Genomic DNA, 22,842 nt, shown 5'->3' on the forward strand with positions numbered 1-22,842 from the left:
TAGTACTAATAAATTAAGAAATTATTGATAATTTCTTATTCAATAATTATATATATTTGATGAGTATGATTTATTTATTTTTTTAAATTCAAATTCAAATTCAAAATCACAGGTGAGATAACAAGTCTTAGATCAATTTAAATTGGTTATCTTGTATTACTTTTTAGTTTCATGTGACTATTTTTTATTTTTATTAATTTTTTTAACAATTTTTAGGAGGACATAGGAATAAGCGGCTTATTCATTAAGTATTTTTGAGTTATTTTAATATAAATAAATAAATAAATAAATAAATATGACACCAATCTCTAAAATTATGTAAAATTGATATTCCACCCACCTCTCCCAAAAACGAATCATCAAAATAACTCAACAAATCTTTCAAAACAAATAACTAAATAAAAATTAAAAAAAAAAACAACTATAACCTAAAAAAAAGGAAACTATAACCTTACCATGATATTTACCCTGCATTACATCAAATTGCTAAAAAAAAATTACATAAATATGATTTCACTGCCATCACGTTTAGAAGCAAAATGTTTAAAATAAGGTATGCTCTATTGAATATATCAAAGTATCAAATAAGATTAACCACTAAAAAACAAAAATCAAATTAGGAACACATCACGAGGCTCATCGGATCAAAATCCAACGGTGATCGGAGCAACCGCACCATAAAAATATAAAATCATCACCCTGTTACATTCCAAGGAACGGAGGCACCGACGACATCCACACCCGTTCAGTTCTCGCCTCGAGATCAGCAAAAGTTCCCAATCTCGAGGCACAAGATAAGCATAGCAACCGGCAGGTGAACATGAGGCGGGGACAATGTCGGCAATCCACAATATGGTGGCAATTTCGTAGTTTATAGCAAAGTTAGAGGGCGTTTTCATACATTTCTGATTATTTAAATGAAAGCGACGCATAAAGCCAGCCCCATCGGCGACAAAACAATCCACAGAAGAGAGAAGAGAAGAGGACTTGGTTCGTTCTCGACCCCTGGTTCTTCCCGGCGCTCTCGGCTCTCTTGCTCCGCCCTCACCGCCCTCACGATCCCGCCAATGTAAGCCCTAAATCCCCGATCTCCTGATTGCTCTATCGGTGTTGATTCTCGACGTGTTTCTAGCCCTAGATCAACCGGTCTCGTCTTATCGATCCCCTTTTTTTGATGGGCCGTGAATAGTGATGTTTCTTGCTCGATTTTTTTTATTTTTTTGGGTTTTTAGGTTGAATTTGTTGTTTTGATTTGGATCTTGATTTTTTCAGGGGTTTTTTTATCTTTTTGCCCTTCTTGGAGATTTTTCATGTGTTGCATAGGGGTTCTGTTCTTTTAAAAAGATTGATTTTAGTAATTGTGAAGATCTTGTAGCCTGGGGACTGGATTGTTTGGATTTGTTGAAAAATGGAAATTTTTTAGGGCGTTTGGGATGGATTTTTGTTGTCGTGCTTGAAAATTTAGGGTTTCTGTTCGCTCCGGGTCATGGAGTGTCCTATGAATTGGTTGAGTTGTAGGCGTGGAACTGTTGTAGTGGTTTTCGTGCATTATGCGTTTAGACTTTGAAATTTAAACTGTATTGAAGGACGACCATGAGTGATGATGGAGAGAGGACGTGCCCCCTCTGTGCGGAGGAGATGGATCTCACTGACCAGCAACTGAAACCTTGCAAATGTGGATATGAGGTGTGTAACTTGAACAGAACTTTGTTTTTGTTGTTTGGATAAAAATATCATACTCAGCCGAGTTAAATGCTGCCCCTCTTTTGTTATATTGACATTTAGTGTTTTGCTGTATGGGTTGAATCTTCTATTTTTCTGTGCAAACTCTAGTTCTCAATTGCTAGTTTAGTTTCCATGGAATGTCTTATACATGCATTATATATTTTTGTTGATTGTTGAACAGATATGTGTATGGTGCTGGCATCATATAATAGACATGGCTGAGAAGGATGACTCTGAAGGACGTTGTCCAGCCTGTCGCACACCATATGACAAGGAAAGAATTGTTGGAATGGCTGCCACCTGTGAGAGGTCTCAGATTCTTTTCCTTTTTCCACCCACCATTTTTCCTAATACATATCGGAAGAAATTATTTTCGGATATTTATCCTTCATCTTACCATGTGACAGAGTGGTAGCTGAAGTGAATGCAGAGAAAAGGCAAAAGCCTCAAAAATCAAAGCCAAAAACATCAGCAGAAGCTAGGAAGCATCTTAGTGGTGTTAGAGTGATCCAGCGGAACCTTGTGTACATAATTGGTCTGCCTTCTAATTTATCTGATGAAAATGTGCGTGATGGGTTTTATGTTTGCACAGTTTTCATAATTTGTTTTGTGCATGTCCTTGAGATAATGCATATTTACAATATTTTAAAAATGTATGCAGCTTCTAGAGCGTAAAGAGTACTTTGGACAGTATGGGAAAGTTCTAAAGGTATCAATTGCTCGGCCGACTAGTGCTGCGCAACAAGCTTCTAACAGTAACACATTTAGCGTGTAAGTCTCATGTTGATTGATGTAGACTGCTACTCCTTTGTTCAATCATGGCATTTGAGTTTGTCTTTAACTTCACTGTCTCTATCATTTTCTCCAGAGCAATACTTATGTTCCAAGATCGCAAGTATTGAAAGTTTGACATGTATTTTTCATTTATTGTATGCTTCCTAATGCACATTTATTTTTTCCACCTGACAACATGTTTTTTTGGTCATATTTTTTTGTATTTATAAGGAGGTTTCTTTCGTTGCTAATCTAATTACAGCTAATGTTAGTATAAGATGTTACATTTGATTTCTTGCAGATATTCCACCAAATATTCGAACTTGAATTGACTGATGCTATTTCTTGTGACTGGTTTCCTTTAGTAGATTTGAAATTTTGTAATTTTCAGGGTGTTGTGAAGTTGAAATTTTACATTATACAGGATTTTTCATTACCTTGTTGTGAAGTAGAATCTGTTCAGGTTTAAAGATCAGCTGTATGATATAAGAGTGATATAATATTAGATCTACCTCCATTTTGGATGTTTTTTCACTTTTACGTGTCATGGCATATTTTGTTTAGGAAGATCATTGTGTGCAGTGAAAAAAATTGTTGGGCTTGCTATCCACTCTGATGTTTGAATGAACTTGATTATCTATGTTTAAGTAGATGTTCTTTTTTACTTCTGTAATCATCTAAGGTATTGGGCGCCAATCTTTTTAGGTATTCATTAAGTTCAGACTTCTATGAGATGATTCTTGATAATTTGACTACTGCACAAAGGAAATGAACTGTCTCACTATGATCTATGACTTTATGGTCAGGATAATGCAAGAGAATTTAGTATATCGATGTTGTTGTAAGAACTTGACATTGTCATATTTCAATACCCTAGAGAACAATGGATCTTTCTCCTATATTTTTCCTTATTTTTAATCTTTTATTATCTTTGCATAATAAAGAGTGAAAATGGACTCTATTATTCTATGCTCCCACGCATGACTATTTTCAGCATTGTTTTATTGCTTCATAATCATTTTCAACTTTTGTTTTATGTTGCTTATTCATGGTTTAAATTCTGTAGTGTCTTTTTTTGGGAATTTAGTCCATACATCTGTGGTGGTCATCTGGTTCTTTTCAATGACATTTTTCCTGTAAATGTGCTTTTTTGTAGGACAATTACGTCTTATGGAGAATTTAGTTGTGCTGCATCAATTTTCGTTCTATGCTTAGTGAAATGATGATTGATTTCTAACAATAAATTGCCCATGGGATCCTCTTAAAATCATTTTCTCAGGTACATTACTTATGCCAGAGAAGATGAAGCCATTAGATGCATTCAAGCTGTGCACAATTTTGCATTGGAGGGTAAACCCCTGAGGTAAGCACATGACCAATACTCAAGTCTTGTGTAAATATTTCGCCTTTCGGTGTCTTACTATTTTTAATAACTGGTTTTGTAATGGCAGAGCATGTTTTGGTACTACAAAGTATTGCCATACATGGTTGAGAAATATGGTATGAACATCACTTTTGTTGTTAATGCTTTGCATATTTCAGTTGTGAAGAACATGAGCTATTTTTAGTTAATTTGTTGATGATCATCAATTGAGTAGTTTCTACATTATTGTAGACTTGCAGCAATCCGGATTGTTTGTATTTGCATGATATTGGTAGTCAAGAAGATAGCTTCACTAAAGATGAGATAATTTCAGCATATACAAGGTATCCATTTTTCTGTAGCTCCGTGATTCTTTATCTGGATGAAATGATTTTTACAGTGTAGATTTCTGCTCTGTCCTCTATTTGAGAATAAGTCCAGACAGACCATGAACATTTTGTTTGAAGGATTTCCGTTTTATATCATTGTTAATTCAGTTGTGCTTAGCTCCTGAATTCTGATGTTATAGTTATCATTTATCTGTTTTGAACCAAATAGGCCCTTAACATGTTTAAATACTGAAAGAGGTGGGAGGAATGCGACTAAAGAATGAATATAAGAGCGGCCTTTGGTGGATTTTTTTTTTAGTACGGCGAAAATGATTAGATTTGAATTTGGAATTGGGAAGGGATCCTGCTGATCAATGATCTAAAGGGGTTGAAGCACATGATTCAGTGGAATTAGTTTATAATGTTGTATTAAATTTCATATGTCTAATAATCGAGTTGTTGCTGGAAAGACATCCTCTGCCAATTTCAATATCTTGTTAGGAGGGTTATGCAGGTGGTTATATATATATATATAAGTCTAGATGTGGCAGCTATTTTTCTGCTCAAAGTTGATCTTCCCTTGTGAACTGCAAACACAATATATTAAATTTTCATCCTAAATTTGGTATATATTGTTAGATGTATCCTACAGTTGCATGGTCCTTGCTATAACTATTAGTCATTTTCATCTGTTGGTTTGACTGTTTTTTTTTTCTATTTGATTTATGCTTCAGAAATTTTTTTGGGTGTTTTTCATAAATCTCTAAATCCTTTTGTTTATCATCTACATATGCATAATGCTTTTTTGACGCAGGTAGCTTTGGAGTTCTAATTGTCAAAATTTTCTCAGTTAATTGATGCATGTTTGTTTGTTTTTTAAATACCATTTCAAATCGCAAAGTCTCAACAATTAAGATGATATTTAGAATCTTAATTTGTATGGTTTAGTTTTAGTTGTTGTAACTAATGTAATATATTTATTTGATAGTACAATTTTGTTTGAGCTCCTTTTTTTCGTGGCATGGTTTAAATTCATTGCTTTATTTTTTTGATATAGGAGTAGAGTGCCTCAGATTGCTTCAAGTAATTTGCAAAGGCGTTCAGGGAGTGTATTGCCTCCACCAGCAGATGATTTTTATATTGATGGAACAGTTTCCAGCAAACATATGGTCAAGGGTGCCCCAGCTGTAAGTTGTTTTATTCACTAATTTTTAGTGAAGATTAAGCTTGTATTGAAAAATCTGCTCATTTGTGTCCATGTTAATGGCATTCTCTTGTTATACTGTTTTTTTTTATATTGTATTATGTGTTCCATTGCCAGAATTCTTCAAGTCAGGTCAAGGTTTCTTTGCCTGGCAATATTTCTGTAGCAAAACCAACAGTTCTTCCAGCAGCTGCTTCATGGTTGGTGGTCTAAAGTTTGATATATGTTTGGTTATGCATTTCTATATTGCTGAACTTCTGGTCCTTGTAGGGGAACCCGTGTTTCTAATTGTCGGCAGCCTGCTGCAAGTGTGGCATGTTCTCAAAGTCCTGCAAAGCAAAAGGCAGACATAAATAATGCACCGGCCCTTATTTCTTCTGTGGTTGCTAATACAAGACAAAACTCTGCATGGCATGATGATGTGGTCTCTGCATCAAAAGCTTCTGAAGGAAGGAATGGAGCGTCTTCTGTTTGTAGATCCAGGCCTCTAGAACAGTTAAATCCATCTATTGACGGTGACTCCATGAAAAGTCTATCAGATCTGTCATCAGAAGCTCTTGATGTGAATAGTGTTTCTGTAGCTTCTGCTTGGGATGATGATGAAACTACAATATATAAGGCACCTGAAGAGAAGCATATGAAGCTTCATGTTGGCAGGTCGGGACCCTTAGAGTGTTTGGATTCTACTGTGGTCAGGGACTATGGACAACATGGATCAGATCTGTCATTGGAACCTGTATTGGATGCAGATTATAGTGCTGAAACTACCATGAATAGCTCGTCTGACTCTCTACCTCCTGCTTCTAAAGATGTTGATAGAGGTGTGACTGCCCCGAGAAGCAGAAAATTTTTACACAATGCATCTGAAGGTCTCATCGGGCAGTCTAGCAGCTCAACTAGTGGGAGCATAGCTGCCGTTGGGGGTACTGCTAACAGTGGAAATGGACAGGATGCAAGCTTGATGTTGCCTTCAATAAACATTGATAATCAATCAAACAGGATTTTGCATCAAAATTCAGTTGTGGCTCCCCTTTCAGTTGGTATACCTGTCAGCACTAGTTTAAGATTGCAACAATGTCAGAAGGAACTGGTGGTCAAAAATGATTCTTTAACATTGTTAGATGATGCTTCTTTAATGGTTGATGTGAATAGTACTAGAGAGTCAGTTTGTAGCAGCCCAGAATATAAACAATTTGCACCTTGTACAATAAAGCAATCAGAAGGTGTTGCATTGAGCTCAGATGATCAAAACCATGAATATTCAGATATTTCCAGTCAATCCCCATGGTCTTATTTGCACCAAACTACATGTAGATCAAGTATTAATTCATGGAACAATGAGCCTGAAAGTTTAAATCCCATTGGTAATGGTTTGACAAAATCTGTTCCTCTAGAATCAGATGGGGGCTTCCTGGAAAGAGAAAAGGAGTCCATATTGCCCAATGGGCATATTCATAATGGAGTAATCCGGTCAAATCACAGAATGGAGTCTGATATTAGTAGCCTTAAAGATAAAGTTAATTGTTTGGAGATATCTTCTTCTTCAAATGCTATAGATGAAACTTCAAATGTGGATACAGGGGAAAGCAGCATAATCTCAGATATACTGGCTTTAGACTTTGACCCATGGGGTGACTGTTCTGCATCTGATAGTTTGGTTAGCATGCTTCGTGAAACTGATAAACAAGAAGGGTCTTTTAAACTATCAAATTCATGGAAAATACAGAATAATAATGAATCCAGGTTTTCATTTGCCAGGCATGAAAATCAATTAAGTAGTTCAGAACATTCTTTTGCTGACCACTCTCAGAAACTCTCCTCTTCATCATGTTATTCATATGGAGAAAGTTTTCAGGATGGTTTGCTATTGAATGGCTTGGCAGCACCCACCTCTTTTGCCAGCAGCAACTCAACTATTTCAGCTGACAAGGTTGCCGGTATGTGCTAATTCTCTGTTCTCACATGTTATATGATAGCTTATTTTTTTCCCATCACTACTGAATTTTGTTTATTGATTTGCAACCCTGCTTCACTTAAAAAAGCGTACAATAGGTTACACAAGATAAGGGTCTGTGTATACGCATCAAGGTGATATAAGTCACTTTGCTTGTAGGCATGGGTGCACTTTATTTAGCTCTAACAATATTTCTGTTGAGTTTTAGGTTAGCTCACGTCCTAATGCATACTGATACTTTTCTCATTCATAGCGTCTTAGGGAAGCCTTTTGTTGGGCAAATGCTGTTACAGTTCATACATATGCCATGTGTAGTAGCGACCTCATAATTTTGATGCAAATAAGTTTTGTTTATTCAAAAACTTTAATCATTCTATGTAGAGAAGCAAGGTTGATAACGTGATAATTATGTGAGACTAATGCATGTCTGTATGGAGTTTTGCTTGTTACAATCCATTTACACAAGAAGGTGGCTGACCTTTTAGTCTCATATTTTTAGCTTTCAATACTATTTGAATATGTAAACTTATCGTTCATGGACTAGCCTTTTGGACTTGTTATGTTCATGCTAACCAAGCCAGTCAACTCAGTTGATCGGTGCGCAATTCTCCAGGATTGGTCTTGGCCCATTGCTCTGTCAGATGCATCAGCTGTTTTCATCCATTGCCCTACTTACTTTTCCTGCAATTATTGTTTTATGGGTTATAGGTTTTTTTTTATTGCAACTAGCTGCAAGGACATTATTCACCTCTTCTTTCTTCTGGGAAAGCAACATGCTCATTCTATATATAGTTTATTCTTCCTATTGCTTCGCTGGATTTGATAATCATAATTCTAATTTGATGCTCACTTGTATGTTGTTGCTCTTTAAGGTGGTTCGAGGGCCAAAATATCAGCTCCACCTGGATTCTCAGTTCGAAGCAAGGCACCTCCCCCTGGTTTTTCTTCTCATGATAGATTTGATTTGGTGCATGACATGCAATATTCAGGTTTTTTTTTCTCCTTGATGGTGGTGTTCTGTGAACTATCCAGTGACCTATCCGCTAACTCTGTTCTTTTTTGTTTCCAGAAAACTACCTGAATAGCATCTCTCTTTCAAACCAATATCAGCCACATTTTATTGAAAATACCTCAGATGTGGAATTTTATGATCCTGCAATTTTGGCAGTGGGCAAAGGCCGTGTACCCCTTGGAGTAAACAATTCAGGAGTGGGCTTGCCACTTGCCTATCCTGTTCAAACAAGCACTTCTGAAACTGACCCCAGACTTCAGTTGTTGTTGCAACAACCCATAACTGCTCAACATGATTTAAGAATTCCGGATCATTTCTCTGATAGGTTCTTTCTTTCAAATGATTCTTATATGCCTTCTAGGATCTTAGCTCATAACGTTAGCAGCGTCTCCCCTTTGGCTCCAATGTCATTTCAGCAGCCCAGGAACCCACATGTACAAAACCAATGGAATGGTTGGACTGATGCACAGGCTGGGAATGGTGTTAGCATCGCAGATATATTGAGGAATGAGAGTTTCGGACTCCATAACTATTTTCCTGGCAACGACGAGCACAAGTTTCATGTTCCTAGCGCAGCTGATCTATACAACAGATCATTTGGAATGTGATGTTAATCAGATCCCCCTGAATGGTTGCTTGTCCTTCATGTATGTGATCAAAACTCTAACCATGGAAATTATAGCTGGGCATCTGGAGAGTGCGTGATTAGTTCCTATGAATGTTCACATGCATTTGTCACTAATTTGTCAAATGATCTGCATCGACAAAGGGCATGAGGCCCTAATCGCTCACTTTTTTTTTTCACTCAAGGGGTAAGACTTACAGCTTATTTTCTGAATTTATGGTAGTTCTGCAAATTAATGATTCAATTATCTTCTTGAACGGCTGTTGTATCATAGACATTTGGATTCCAAAACTCAGTTCTTGAAATATTCATTGTTAACCTTGATGTAGCACACTGAATGGCCCTTAATTAATTAATGTGCAGCTGTGCTTTTGATCAACATGTTGACGGCATCCAGGAGGTGATTTATCTGGTGGTGTTAAATTCATCCTCAGGTAGTTACAGAATTGAAGCTGCTGCTAGTAGACGTCAATGTAATTATGCCTAGCTACCATATATGTTTTGCCTGGTGTCTTTATTGACAATCCTGCTGTTTAATTGTAAATACTTTTGTACCTTTATTTTCAAATATGGGATTGAGTTTGATTGCGTTTTGGTGCCAATGGTTTCTATTTTGTGTCCATGCAGTTGACAAACAGTCATTTTTTTTTTGTTGCTAATAACTTAGTTTTTGTCATAAAAGCATTATGAAAATAATGTACTCTTACCTGATTTTTTTTAATTTAACTAAAATAATTAAATATTATTAATGATTATTATATACGAAACATCTTCTCCTAAGGAAAAATTAGTTATGAACCCTTCAAAAGTTCTATCAATCACAGAATTTTTCAGCAACGGAAATCTATAAATTTTATATTTGCAAGTAACTGCGACCAATCAAGCATGCATATTTTTGTTTTCTGGGGTACAAATTATGATTAAACATCACACTACAAGCCTCACAAGGGAACTGTATAATGGAATTCTATTTGCAGTCTTTGATGCAATGCTTTCTCAACCAATCCTCTTTGTAAATCATGTTCCAATAATTCTCTCAGTGGAAGACCTGCAAGAAATTCCTTGATATACTCCCTACAGCATCCCATCCCTTTACAATGGTAATCCTTCTCCTGTTCTTCACTATCATTCTCAATCTTCTCTGTCTGACAACCATCTTCTGTTTCTCTCTTACATATCATACTCCCTTCATGAAACTTCATGATATATGCTTGTTTACAACCTTCAAATAATCTCTCCCCAAGTGTATCAATCATGTAAATTGCATCCTTTTCCACTTTCAGTACAAAAAAATGGTCATTCCAACCAGTAATATATACTCTTCCTTCACCTGCATTATCAGCATGCAAAAGCTCATTCCATACATTATCAAATGTCATTGCTCCTTCTAAGAAGCCAAATCTTTCAATCATGTCTTCTGAGCTAAAAAATCCAATGTAGGACATGTCTGTCATCACAGACAAATTTCTTATTTTTGCTTCTATCACAGTCTCCAGATCAAAATGCTGGTCAGAGAACTCGTTGTTTTTATCTGTGACTGCACAAAGTTTTCGCCATTCTGATGATCCTTCATGCACTAAGCTGTCAAACTGCCGACGATGTGGCATATTCTTCGGGTTCTTATGTAGCCAGTCTGCTATGACAGCAGCAAGAACTGTGCAAGCATTTCCACCTGCTGCTTTCTCATCACGCTGATCAATCGATGCGAAAAATATTTCGGTAATGAGCTCGAACTTTCCATCTCTACTTACCACTCTCCTTTCTTCCCAGCTTCCAATCTCTTCAGTTTGTTTATTGTCTGGCATGTCTGACAGTTTTGAATTCTCACAATCTCGTGTAAAATTTTTGAAGCTCAATTTTGGCCTTAGTGAAAGTAATCTGAGTAGAGAATGTGACCTTTTGATCTTATCATTTGATTTCTGAAAACCAGCTCCTTTGTTACTTGCCGATGAATCTAATTGGCAATCTGAAAGTTTCCCCTGATAATTAGTTGTATGCCTTGTGTGTGATAAAGGACCTAAACTTAGCACTCTCGACAATGTTAATTGTGTGCTTCCTATTGCATTGAGCTCGACAAAGTGCAACTTAATCTGAGAAAAGTCGAATGTGTCAGATATATTAATATGGTATCAGAGCTATTGTTTCTTATCATTGCATAAATCTTACTGTTAATATAGCATGACCTCTGTTGCCGCAGTTGATCGGAATTCTAATACTTCTTTCATTTTCTTGATTGAGAAATTCAACAACATCCACAGTTCCTCTCCCAAGAATCCTCGCCGTATTTCTTGAATTACTACAACTAAATTCCTGCTTAAAACTTCACTATATCAGATTAATGTAAGTCATCAATCTTATTACTTTTTTGAATCTTAGAAGATATATATATACCTGAATTTCCAAATTGATGGTCCAACTTTTGTAACTCTGAGTGTCATCGGCCTTCCGAAGTTTGCAGATGTGATCAAATGTTTCATTCCAGCAAACAACACCACTAGCTTGTATCTGTTGTTTCGACGAGCAATTTCTCACCGATCTTTTCAGCAGAAAACCAGCTATTTTTCTGCTCCCTTTCCATTTTATCTGCACCATGAAGTTACTATTCTCACAACTTTGCAGTAATTCTCCAGGCAGCTGCTCAAGTTGATCAATCAATAAGTTTAGCTTCAATCTCATTACTGAAGGAGTTTCAGGCCACACCTTTTTCGATTTCACCATTCCGAATACGAAAAACTTCAGCTTGGAATTATTCTGGATTTGAGCTTTTTCATTTCTGCTTAATTGATTTTATAACATCTCATTAATTTGAAGTCAACTTCTTACAACTTTAATTAGTTTGCATTGAATTGTTCAGCCAGAGACCTTTTCTGGTTTATTCAACTGAAAACTTTAGTTTTATCTTCCACTCTGTTGATATACTATTAATTCCTGCCGTTTTCTTTGAAAACTTTTACTTTGTTTTTCTATCTTCATTCTATGACCAAAACAAGTAAAGCTCATGTTACATGCATTGATCTCTTGTATTTCATCTCATCTCTGTTATTTAAATTTACTGTCATATATTGTGTTGATTGCTTATTTCTTAACAGAATATTAATTTTTTTTTTCCTTTGAGGATTTATCCATTGTGAGTTCATTTATAAGGCATAATGATAAAGAATATAGCTTGTTAGGTTGTGGATTTAGTCAAACAAATGATCCAAATCATCCATCGTGTAATTAGATTTATATTAGTTTCAAGATTAATGTAATAAATAATATAACAACATGCCCATCTTGACCGTGTCAGTATATTTGAGGTAAATTCTGAACTTTGACCAAGATAAAGATAAAAACATGAAAATAAAAATGGTTATTTTCAATCATAAAAATATATTTCTTATTATTATTTTATTTATTTATTAATTTAGAAAAAAAAAATAAAGCCGTTAATATCTGTTTTTCGCGCGCGAAATATCCGCACACTCGATCAGCATCAGCGGATTTGTATAACCACGTGTTGCGTTCCCATTCGTCAGGGAGAAGGAGGGTATTCTCGTCATTCTCTTCTTCATTTTTGTATCCTTGCTAACTGAGAATCACAACCGTTGATTGTGACTCATCGGACGGTGAGGAACGAGAAAATCTCTGTATAACTAACTACGAAGGCATCGTGAAAGCATGAGCGCTTGTGCTTCGTCTCTTCGTCGTCTCTCTGAGATTTCTAGGGCGATAAGGTGAGAGATCGGCGACGGCAATGGCGTTTTCACCGCCGGCCGGCGACTCCATTCCAGCTAACTATTTGGTTTTCCACCTCGCAGGGATCAGCAGTGACGATGGTGAAGGCATACCCGAAGGTGAGTGAGGAGTATTTGAAGGGGATCGACAAATGCAAGCGGAGGCTTCGTGGGCTCATTGCGCAGAAGGGTTGCGCTCCGATCATGCTCCGTCTGGCGTAGGATTCCCTCGCCGCAGTCCGATTTGTTTATCATTGTAGCGAATTTCGTTGTGATTTGATGAAATTTGTTGGAAAATGGGGCAGGTGGCACTCTGCTGGCACGTATGATGTGAAGACGAAGACCGGCGGTCCGTTTGGGACGATGAGGTTCAGGGCGGAGCAGGGGCATATATGCAACAACGGGATCCATATCGCCGTTGGCCTTTTGGAGCCGATCAAGGAGGAGTTCCCCAACCTCTCCTATGGCGATGTTTATCAGGTCCTCCATTGATTAGATATATAATATAGATTGAAAATTTTGATATAATCTTATCAATTTGTTGTTTTTATTTTTGTATTATATTATGAACGTCAGTTGGCCGGGATCGTAGCAGTGGAAATCACTGGTGGTCCTGATATCCCATTCCACCCGGGGAGAGAGGTATTCCTTGGTTCCACTTTTTCTCCATTTTAATCATCATTTCATTTTTGTTAGCATTTTTTAGTGTTTATAAGTGATTTTTTTTTTTCTTTTTTTTTTGGAGTTTTTTGGTATGTTTGATTGAAAGTTGAAAAACCTTAAAAATTCTTGCTTTTCTGGTGAAAGTGGGCCATTGGAAGGCACGGACGGTACCATTTTGACAAGTGAACGCAAGATCAAATACTGTGAAGATTGGTTAATAAGGTTATATATTGCCGGCATGCATACGGTGCTAGAAGGTTTAACATCTTTAGTCTTGAATATATACAGCTTATAAAGAGTTGGTAATGCATGTGATTTGGGAACGAAAGTGCTTTAAATCAAATAAACATATATATATATATAGGATAAATAAAATATTCTTTCCTTATATTTCTCAAATAATGTGCAACTAGTGCTTTTTAGTTAAACAAATACCAACCTCTTGACAGGAAGAATTTTTATGATTAATCTGCAAAGTGAGAGGTTGAGGTTTCAACTCTTTTTTCAGAATTATGACTTATTCACATTTATAAGAAAAAATATAAATAAAAAATAATTTAGCCAAACTGTTTTGGGTTTAAGCAATCTCTTAAACCCCTTTCACTTGGAAGGAGCAATTTTTTGTTAAATACTAAGGAAGGATGGTGTTTGGTAATGTCAATATCCAGTTTTTGTTTGATGATGATGGTTTCTCTCTATCAGGACAAGAATGAACCCCCTCTTGAAGGCCGCCTTCCTGATGCTAATAAAGGTATAAAGCTTTCATCAAATTGTCTAGATTCATGAGTTCTCCCATCTTTCAGTTAATGCATGCAACTTGTTTGAGTCATAGTACTACTAACATGATTAAATTGATTTTGGTTTCAATTTTCTTATTCAGGTTGTCATCATCTTAGAGATGTTTTTGTTACTCATATGGGACTGAATGACCAGGATATTGTTGCTCTTTCTGGTGCTCATACACTCGTAAGCTTTGATCTAACAACTTGTATTCATTCACCGTTATCTGCTTCATTTACTTGGATATTGTTTATTATGGAATTTAATCTTGCAGGGAAGGTGTCATCAAGATCGATCTGGTTTTGAGGGACCTTGGACTTCAAATCCTCTTATTTTCGATAACTCTTACTTCAAGTGTGTTCTTCTCTACCATGATTTACTTTGCTATTGAATTATACCTTCGCCAAACTACAAAAAAAAGATAATCAGTTGTTTCTAACTACATGAAAATACAGGGAGCTTTTGAGTGGAGAAAAGGAAGGCCTTATCCAGTTGCCAACTGATAAAGCACTTCTTGGTGATCCTGCTTTTCGGTCCCTTGTGGAAAAATACGCTGCAGTATGTGAACTTACCTACTGAATCTTACCAAATGAAAACTTAGCTCATTGATGTTTGATGTCTGGTATCTTGGTTCTCCATTATAGGATCAGGATGCCTTCTTTGCTGACTATGCTGAGGCTCACTTGAAGCTATCTGAGCTTGGGTACCATATTGAATTCAATTTTATTCAAGTTCATAGTTTTATGTTGTTACTGTTATTGCCACCTTACTCCTTGTTTTTCTTTTTCAGTTTTGCAGACTCTTGAAGAATTGCCAAAACAAAAGCACCTTTCTTTCATATCTTTTTCTTTTTTGTTTGTTTTACTTTCTTGGCACTAGAATTGGAAGTTGTTTTGGTTCCCAAACAATAAGGACCTTTGTGTTTCAGCTTTTAGATTGTGCGGTCCTCTTGTTTTATTTTGGATTGTTTCATAAGTGTTTTTTTTGTTTGTAATCTAGCGCTAAGACTTTCAGTGCTGGATCAAAAGACATTGTTTTATTATCCTCTTGGGCCCTTGGCCAAACTTAATGACTCAGCAACCCACCGAACCATCTATTCTCCATTCAAGTAATTTTTTTAATTATTATTTATCCACTTATTTATTATTTTATTATTAGAGCAAACATGCTGAAAAGTCAGGTGGGCAAAAAACATTAAAAAAGAAAAAAAGAAAAAAAGTTCCTTTGATATCTTTACCCATCTAGACAACTTTTTAAAGGAAAACTAGTTCTCTGGGGCTACATATAATTCTCAGCAATAAGCAATATGCCAAACAAAAAGTCATTAAAGTGAGTAGAATATTTAAAAGGGACAAAAAAAGCAAACGTGTATTGAATACATTCCCTGCAACGAAAACTTGGCCTATTCTGTTGAAAACATCCCAAGGCAACTTCAACTCATAAGAATTTTCCAAGGCCACTATTTAATTTTTTTTTTTAAAAAAAAAAAATCATCTACCGAAGACCAGGCTGCATGAACATCTCAGGGGAAGAATTATTTCGCTCCGGGAGAACCAAATCCATGGGTTCCACATTCACTGATGATCCTATCGAATGTTTCGAGTAAATGTCAATCGGCAATTCTCCACATTGCTCTGAACCTTGCTCGATCGCGATCGCCTCCTGAATATCTTTTAGTACTTCAGACATCGGCGGCCTTTGTGTCCCTTGTGGTTTAACACACATGATTGCCTTCTCGGCTATCTTCCACACTGATTGTTCATTATAATCGTCCCCGAGCGAAGGGTCGATGATTCCCTTAATATCACCACTATCAATGTGTAATTTCGCCTACGATACACAGTATGATGATCCAAAAATCAGTGATACAAAAAATGTGAATTCTTGAATGAATATAGAGATACTGGGGGTAAAGTTGTCTCACCCATTGGACTATATTCCGGCAATTGGCACCGAAGTTTTCGTTTGATATTGGCTCTTGACCTGAAATCAACTCTAGAAGAATAACACCGAAACTGTAAATGTCACTCTTCTCAGTAAATTGCTGAGAGATGTAGTACCTGTTCAATGCCGATAACATAACTAAGTCTTAGATAACGATTCATTCCAGTGAATAACTAAAATTGGTGTATGAATGCTATTTGTAGAAGGGAAAAAGGCTTCCTTACTCAGGGTCCAAATATCCAACGGTTCCTCGAACTATACTTGAAACATGAGAACCATCAGATGCCGGTTTTGAGAGACCAAAATCTGAGACCTTTGCTCTCATGTGCTCATCAAGAAGAATGTTGCTACTTTTAAGATCCCTGTGGATGATGGTCGGAGAACAGCCAGTGTGAAGGTACTCAATGCCTGATATTTTCAGATAGAAGAAGGAAAAAAAACTGATTATTTTCTAAAAATGCAAGCAAAGGATTTCAATTTTCAACATTCAAGTGTCGAAAGAAGTACAAGCCGATCAACCTTTTGCAGCATCCTCGGCAATCTCAAGGCGTTTAATCCAATTTAAACTTCTTCTCAGGGATGCTGATCCTGGAGACATTTACAGACAGCCGAGTTCATCATACTCAAGAAATCGACAGGAGGAACTTTTATATGGCACCCATACCGAATCAAAACCACATAATGCTTACCATGAAGATGATCTTTTAGAGTTCCATTGCGCATAAATTCATATACAAGGATGTTCCTTCCATCCTCTTGGCTGTATCCGAGAAATGTAACCAGATTCCTGTGATGTATTCTGGAGAGCAGTGACACCTGAATAAGATTAATCATAGGCGGTGTCAAGATTAATAAGAGAAAACCAAGCATGAGACGAAAATGATTCTAAGATTATATAGTATATATTGTATGAAATATTTGAAACAAGGAGGTACCTCATTATTGAACTCACGATATCCTTGGAAGGATTCATTTGTAAGAACTTTCACTGCAATTTCTTTACCATCTTTCAGCTTGCCATAATAGACAATACCAAAACCTCCAGAACCAATTTTTTGTTTAAATTTCCCAGTAGCTTCATCAATTTCAGATAACTGAAATCTATAAGCTGATTCAGTAGCAATTTCGCTGAAGAAAGAACGTAATTTCTGAGTTGGCCGAGCATTGGTACGATTGTCTGCAACAGAAAAGCTCCCGCTTTTTAAAAGATAAAGCAGTTTGTGTGATAAAGATAGCGTTCGCGAATGTACCTTTGTGGAAATCCTTTCTTTTTTTTCGAACAGCACAAAAGCGGCATGCAAAGAAAACCGCGATCAACAGTAATACTCCAACTACTGAACAGATTATAATAATTATCAAGTGACTCTTGTCACTGCTTTCTTTATGGAGGTTCACATTTCCTGAATAACTAGCATGGGAAAAATAAAAGATAACTTTGCTCAGCCATACAGAAAGACAGGCGACTCAAAACAAAAGTAGATAAACAATATACAAAACTTAGGAAGTATTGTTCAAGACAATGTGTGAAAGGCATGTGAGTGGTAGTAAGGCATATATGTAAAAGAAACAGAGGAAAGATGCCAAACGACTTTACTTACATTACTCTATGAGAAACAATAAAATTCTAGGCCTTCTTTGAAGGCTCCCATAAATCCTCGTTTGTTAACTAAATAACCGGGGACAAACATTCACCATAGAGATAAATAAAGGATGTCCTTTGTGCCTTCATTTGACGGGGAAGTTAGAAAAACTATAACTATATGTCCTCCAAAAGTCTTTAAATCTTTCCTCAATGCTAGTATATTTGTAAAGCTCATTTTGTCTAGCATAAGCAAAAACAAACAAACAAACAAACAAAAAAATTCCAATAGAACAGATGGACTGCAAATGGAAGACCATTATGTTATACGTATTTTAGCATTGATAAACTTTGATGCACATGTAGCATATCAGAACTTAGTTGGCAAGACCATGCATTAATCCGACAAAAAAACTAACTCTTGTCAATGCATCGTGCTCTTACCATGCAAAATCAAACTCAAAAAATGCAGGGAATATGATTTATGCATTTAATTCTCAATGAAGAAAATGTAGGACCTACTTGAAAATTATGTTTTTATTAAGAAGACCTGCTGGAATTGATCCAGACAGCATATTGTCCTGCAAGTACCTGCAATCATCAAAATCGCTCATTAAATTCTCACACAAAGAATGGGCTTCATTCAAGCTTCTTAAATGGATAGAAACTGTCCATAAAAGAAATTGAATATGCATAAATCAAGAATAACAATTAATATATATGGGTTAAAACTATTGCAAAATGAAGGCACTTAAAGAGAACTAAAATCTTGCTTTGAGAACCTCAGATTGTTGACCATCAAAAATGAATGTGTCTTACAAATGAATACCAAAAAATTATCGACTGATATCCAGGTCTGAAAACTTACAACTCCTTTAAATTTGGTAAGTCCGCCAAATATGAAGGCAGTGCACCAGTCAATTGATTGTTTTCAAGGTGACTACAACAAAGAAAAGTATGAGAATATAGATAAGAGATTAAAAGAACTGGAATAAAGATATATACAATCTTACATGTGCTCCAAATTTAAGCATCCGGAAAAATCAGGGATTGGACCAGTGAGTGAGTTCCCATCGAGTCGCCTAAAATGATCAAATTAATGATTAGTATAATACTAAATTACCAAGCTTTGAGAAGCAAATGAAAAAGCCTGAGAACACTTTGAATCTTACAGATCAACTAAGCTCGTCAACTTAGTCAGTTCTAATGGAATATTCCCCGTCAAATTCTTCCCTGACAAATTACTGTCAGCAGAGAACAGCAACAAATCATTGACAGGATTTTGGTTAATATCAGTACCCTGATATTTAATTACAATTTAATCTAAAGATAAAAGGCAGTGATAAAATCTAAACGCAAATTGGCCCAACAGTTCATTACATTAATGATATCTTTGGATTTGAATCCAAACTGCATTCCACCCAAGACCATGATGCTGGCAGGCAGGGATCACCTCCTTCTTGTGCCCAATCTGCCAGGGGATAGCGGGACACAAAACTTGCCAATACGGATGCTGCAAACCCATTATGTTGATTTCAAAAAGTTTGCTCATCTTGTTGAAAACCAAGCAAATTAAATCAGTGACTTCACAGGGCAAAAATTAATTCTTACCATCTGGAGAACCATAATTTATTTCCACATACTTGTATATCTCCAAAGCATTCAAGATTGGTCCTTTAGATGAATCATTTGTTTTCTTGAACTCAAAAGAGAAAACAAATGGGAGAGAAATGTTGGGATAGCCTGGTTCATATAGTCGATAGCTCCCTAGAGCATTTTCTTGCACATTAACAGTGGCTTTACTTAATGCAGGCAAGCCTGGAATAAACAGCTTAAATTTCCTAGTTTCATTCGGATTAAGATCTTCAATTTCTGCAAAGTATGAAACAGCCCACCCATTGCCTGGAAAGCCTTCCAAATTAAGCCGATAAGTTAAGGATCCATTTTGACCAACAACAGCAGTCTGCATCACCTTTTGAGGTGGCATTTCTTTGATGGAAACATCTACAGGCAGGCTAGTTGATATATTTTCAGTTCCTGAAGCAACATCAACAAGGTAGTTTGCTCTTCTCACAGAATCTGACTCCCATATTCTATCAAACGGATCATCTGGATACCTGAAACAGTGCTAGAAAATCTCTCACACACACTTCAATAATAGTAACAACAACAACAATAATTAGAAGACATCAACCACATATATATATATAATAAGATAAATAATAATAATTTTTTGTGAGGACAAATAACAAATGGTAAAACCCAGTGAGTAGAAGACGTGGAGAATCAACAGATAAACAACTGCCTTAGCTATAAAAGATGTAAACATGCATGTCAAGGCATCATCTTCATGTGAGTGTGTGTGTTTTTTATTTAGAAAGTTCAATGAAGGGCCTATTGACATCATCATTTTACTTATTTATTTATGCATTTATTTTGGTAAGTTGAGCTCAAGTATCAGCTGAGACAAAGGATGTCTTTGTTAATTGCATTAAAAGCCTTGCATATAGAAAAAGATTTAATAAAGTTAACGTCCATGTGGTAACTGGTATCTAAAACTTTCAATATAATGGGTACATAAATCCACCGATTTCTTCTTTTTAACATTTTGTTACGAGTATGGGAAAAGTATTGCATAACCTTCCATATGCTATGTGCAATTAAGGACCATGAATAATGAAACAATCCTAATAGATCATTTGATTTGATAAAAGAAGATCAGCTTTACAGGCAACATATTAGTGCAATAATGAAGTAAAACCATCAAAATGCTCAAGTGGAACTTTGAAAAAATTTTCCAATAAGAAGAATCTTCCAATCCATGGCCATAAAGTGACTTTCAAAGACTAAGAAACAAGGCATACCTGACTGAGTCATTGCTAACAGCACCAAAGTTTATTCGTGCGGATAAGCTGAGAAAGAACTGAGATTCATATACAGTAGAATAAAGCGAGCCATTAAATTGTCGAAGCTCAAGGGTTGAGATAAATGGCTGTCCAGTTGTTGCATTTGATAAACACAAACTAATTGTTGGAGAAGCAGCAAGCAAAACCAACTCTTCTGATTCTATTGTGTTTGCATCAGAAATAATAATAGTAGACCAAGGGGTTGGGCCAAGGGAGATATCAAATTTCGGGAAAACTGTGCCATTGTCAAAGTACCCATATAAGAAGGTTGCTCTCAGAAGGTACCTAGTTCTGGTCGTCACATTTAATGTGTAGCAATACTTCTGATTATCAACAGGGAAGTATCGAACTGTCGAGTATTGCTTCCGGTCCTCATTTGGGACAGATATCTGGGCAGTTTTACCAAATACAAATCGATTGTCAGGAGTCCACTCAAGTCCAATATCATCAACATACTGCTCCGTGCCTCCACAATCTATACTTAAAAAACCTGTTTCAGAACAAGCATGACAATTAGCAAATAAACAATTAAAAAATAAATAGATAAATAAATGAAATGCTTTTATCTTTGAATTCAAGCGATTGTATACTACCATACACTCCAAATGAAATGGCCAGTTAAAATGAAGATAGAGAAATTAAATATATAAACCATGGCTTTGCACCATATAATTTCATGCAAAAGGAGACAAACAGAAGAAAAAGTGCATATCACTTACGAAACACACTCGACATAAGGAAATGAGTAGAGAAGACAAAAAAAAAATCAAGAACAACACTGAGCGAAACTAGGATAAGTTACTAATAACTCTAAAGGACAACCAATCCCGCTGCCATCCTAACCCATAGTATCACAAAGACAGCTGCTTCTCAAACCAAGTTAATTAGGTTGTTTAAGCCCATATAAATCACACAAAAACAGCAAGACCACAAAATCACTTTTTTCTCCTTTCCCTCGGTAATATAATATCATACCAAACCAAGTATATCTGGACATAAATACATAACAGAGGTGACTTCTAACACTAGCTCAAGTCCAAAAACACTAATTTTGGCAGTCATATGGAAAGAACACATGAACACGCGCAACCTTAAAAAAAAATAAATAAGTAAATAAAAACATAGCCTTTTCAACCATAAAAAACAGAAGACTTGATTGAATTCCCTGGGTTGATAGAACGGTATTAACAAAATAAGAGCAAAAAGTACATCATTTTAGCAAAACAAACAACGAGAAAGATCAACCTTGCAGAACCACGCAAACCAAGAAACTCCACACAAACTAAACACACTCAAAACAGCATAAAAAACACGCCTTTCATCTCAAACAGAGCTCCAAATCCCAAAACTCACTCACCGGGACTCTGCGCTTCGGTCAGGGACAGCAAAACCAGATGGAAAAGAAGAAAAACCACAGCTTTCATGCCCGCAGAGAATTTTGAGTCACTTAAACTCATTGAGGCATTATATCAAACAAAATCCGATCAATTCTCCAAATGATAGAACTAAGAGACAGAGAGAGCGAGAGGGAGGGAGAGAAGAGACAGAGAACGTGTGGGGAAACGCCAAGAGGAGAAGGGGAAAGAGGAAAAGTGGAACGAAAAGCGAGGGTTGCAAGGGAGTGGAGAGGAAGCGGGCGCGGCTGGCGATGTGAGACCTTTTTCTCTTTCGCTGGAGAAGGAGTGGACCATGGTAGCTGGTCACTCTTTTTGACGGGCGGTGACGGGATCTACTCCCAGTGATCAAATCCGCGGCAACCTTAAGCTATCTTTGGGTTACCGTCACCGTTATTAGGTGTGCTTACCTCTGTAGCATATCATTATCAAAAAGAATGTTTGATGTTAACAAATATGATGATATTTATGTTTGATTTGAGTAGTTTGTGTTACTAATTTAATTTGAGTCTAAATTAAGAGATGTTTGGTGTCATTTTTTTTTTAAATAAAAAAGAAACAAAAATACGATTTCATTATGTAAAGCATAAGCAAATCGAATGGGATAAGATAAAATGTTTGTTTGAGTTTTGTGGTTATATGGATGTTTTATTACTGTTGTTAAATAGTACCATGTTATTAAATTTGTGAAAATTTATAAATAATATATATATATATATATATATATATATATATGAATAAATCATAAATTCATTAAAAAAATGAGACAATAAATATAAAAAGACCAATCAACTATTATAAAAAATTTAAATAAAAATAAAAGAGTTCAATGAAAAATATAGAAGATAATAAATTACAATTAATATTAATTTTC

General features: G+C 36.0%; 4 protein-coding genes across 4 annotated transcripts; 2 read left to right on the forward strand and 2 right to left on the reverse strand.

Moving 5' to 3' along the window:
- Nucleotides 1-950: 950 nt before the first annotated feature.
- On the forward strand, nucleotides 951-9,588 carry LOC120281945. Its single transcript, XM_039288635.1, has 14 exons — nucleotides 951-1,069; nucleotides 1,587-1,686; nucleotides 1,907-2,034; nucleotides 2,133-2,289; nucleotides 2,387-2,496; nucleotides 3,779-3,862; nucleotides 3,951-3,999; nucleotides 4,115-4,206; nucleotides 5,249-5,378; nucleotides 5,513-5,595; nucleotides 5,666-7,332; nucleotides 8,222-8,338; nucleotides 8,419-9,173; nucleotides 9,350-9,588. Coding segments are annotated over exons 1-13 (3,270 nt in total). The 5' UTR covers nucleotides 951-1,067; the 3' UTR covers nucleotides 8,970-9,173; nucleotides 9,350-9,588.
- A 339-nt stretch (nucleotides 9,589-9,927) lies between these two features.
- On the reverse strand, nucleotides 9,928-11,704 carry LOC120282939. Its single transcript, XM_039289771.1, has 3 exons — nucleotides 11,378-11,704; nucleotides 11,153-11,296; nucleotides 9,928-11,076 (listed from the first exon to the last, which is right to left on the reverse strand). Exons 1-3 carry the CDS (start codon nucleotides 11,702-11,704, stop codon nucleotides 9,928-9,930), a joined length of 1,620 nt encoding a protein of 539 aa, XP_039145705.1.
- A 949-nt stretch (nucleotides 11,705-12,653) lies between these two features.
- Nucleotides 12,654-15,248, forward strand: LOC120282336 (L-ascorbate peroxidase 1, cytosolic-like). Its single transcript, XM_039289132.1, has 10 exons — nucleotides 12,654-12,702; nucleotides 12,787-12,920; nucleotides 13,008-13,182; nucleotides 13,279-13,344; nucleotides 14,068-14,116; nucleotides 14,246-14,331; nucleotides 14,420-14,499; nucleotides 14,601-14,703; nucleotides 14,790-14,848; nucleotides 14,936-15,248. The coding sequence occupies exons 2-10, from the start codon at nucleotides 12,802-12,804 to the stop codon at nucleotides 14,949-14,951; spliced, it is 753 nt and encodes a 250-aa protein (XP_039145066.1). The 5' UTR covers nucleotides 12,654-12,702; nucleotides 12,787-12,801; the 3' UTR covers nucleotides 14,952-15,248.
- A 103-nt stretch (nucleotides 15,249-15,351) lies between these two features.
- Nucleotides 15,352-22,285, reverse strand: LOC120282051 (probable LRR receptor-like serine/threonine-protein kinase At1g67720). The gene is made up of 15 exons (XM_039288774.1): nucleotides 21,932-22,285; nucleotides 20,533-21,064; nucleotides 19,280-19,785; nucleotides 19,049-19,181; nucleotides 18,841-18,912; nucleotides 18,682-18,750; nucleotides 18,537-18,608; nucleotides 18,191-18,259; nucleotides 17,340-17,497; nucleotides 17,025-17,266; nucleotides 16,779-16,905; nucleotides 16,609-16,677; nucleotides 16,314-16,497; nucleotides 16,070-16,205; nucleotides 15,352-15,975 (listed from the first exon to the last, which is right to left on the reverse strand). Exons 1-15 carry the CDS (start codon nucleotides 22,029-22,031, stop codon nucleotides 15,640-15,642), a joined length of 2,805 nt encoding a protein of 934 aa, XP_039144708.1. The 5' UTR covers nucleotides 22,032-22,285; the 3' UTR covers nucleotides 15,352-15,639.
- Between the last annotated feature and the right edge of the window lie 557 nt (nucleotides 22,286-22,842).

The sequence above is a fragment of the Dioscorea cayenensis genome, chromosome 18, assembly GCF_009730915.1.
Source record: "Dioscorea cayenensis subsp. rotundata cultivar TDr96_F1 chromosome 18, TDr96_F1_v2_PseudoChromosome.rev07_lg8_w22 25.fasta, whole genome shotgun sequence".
Classification (NCBI taxonomy): domain Eukaryota; kingdom Viridiplantae; phylum Streptophyta; class Magnoliopsida; order Dioscoreales; family Dioscoreaceae; genus Dioscorea; species Dioscorea cayenensis.

Bases quoted from the DNA above. Each gene is read 5' to 3' on its own strand.
- LOC120281945 (XM_039288635.1), top strand. The intron at 2,290-2,386 runs GTGCGTGATGGG...AAATGTATGCAG, and splicing joins CTAATTTATCTGATGAAAAT to CTTCTAGAGCGTAAAGAGTA. The intron at 3,863-3,950 runs GTAAGCACATGA...TTGTAATGGCAG, and splicing joins TTGGAGGGTAAACCCCTGAG to AGCATGTTTTGGTACTACAA.
- LOC120282939 (XM_039289771.1), bottom strand. From the start codon at position 11,704: ATGGTGAAATCGAAAAAGGTGTGGCCTGAAACTCCTTCAGTAATGAGA. The intron at 11,297-11,377 runs GTATATATATAT...AGTTTTAAGCAG, and splicing joins CCATCAATTTGGAAATTCAG to GAATTTAGTTGTAGTAATTC. The intron at 11,077-11,152 runs GTAAGATTTATG...GACTTTTCTCAG, and splicing joins GAGGTCATGCTATATTAACA to ATTAAGTTGCACTTTGTCGA.
- LOC120282336 (XM_039289132.1), top strand. From the start codon at position 12,802: ATGGTGAAGGCATACCCGAAGGTGAGTGAGGAGTATTTGAAGGGGATC. The intron at 12,921-13,007 runs GTAGGATTCCCT...AAAATGGGGCAG, and splicing joins CCGATCATGCTCCGTCTGGC to GTGGCACTCTGCTGGCACGT. The intron at 14,500-14,600 runs GTGTGTTCTTCT...ATGAAAATACAG, and splicing joins TTCGATAACTCTTACTTCAA to GGAGCTTTTGAGTGGAGAAA.
- LOC120282051 (XM_039288774.1), bottom strand. From the start codon at position 22,031: ATGAGTTTAAGTGACTCAAAATTCTCTGCGGGCATGAAAGCTGTGGTT. The intron at 18,913-19,048 runs GTAATGAACTGT...CTCTGCTGACAG, and splicing joins AATCCAAAGATATCATTAAT to TAATTTGTCAGGGAAGAATT. The intron at 16,906-17,024 runs GTACCTCCTTGT...AATCTTATTCAG, and splicing joins ATCGTGAGTTCAATAATGAG to GTGTCACTGCTCTCCAGAAT.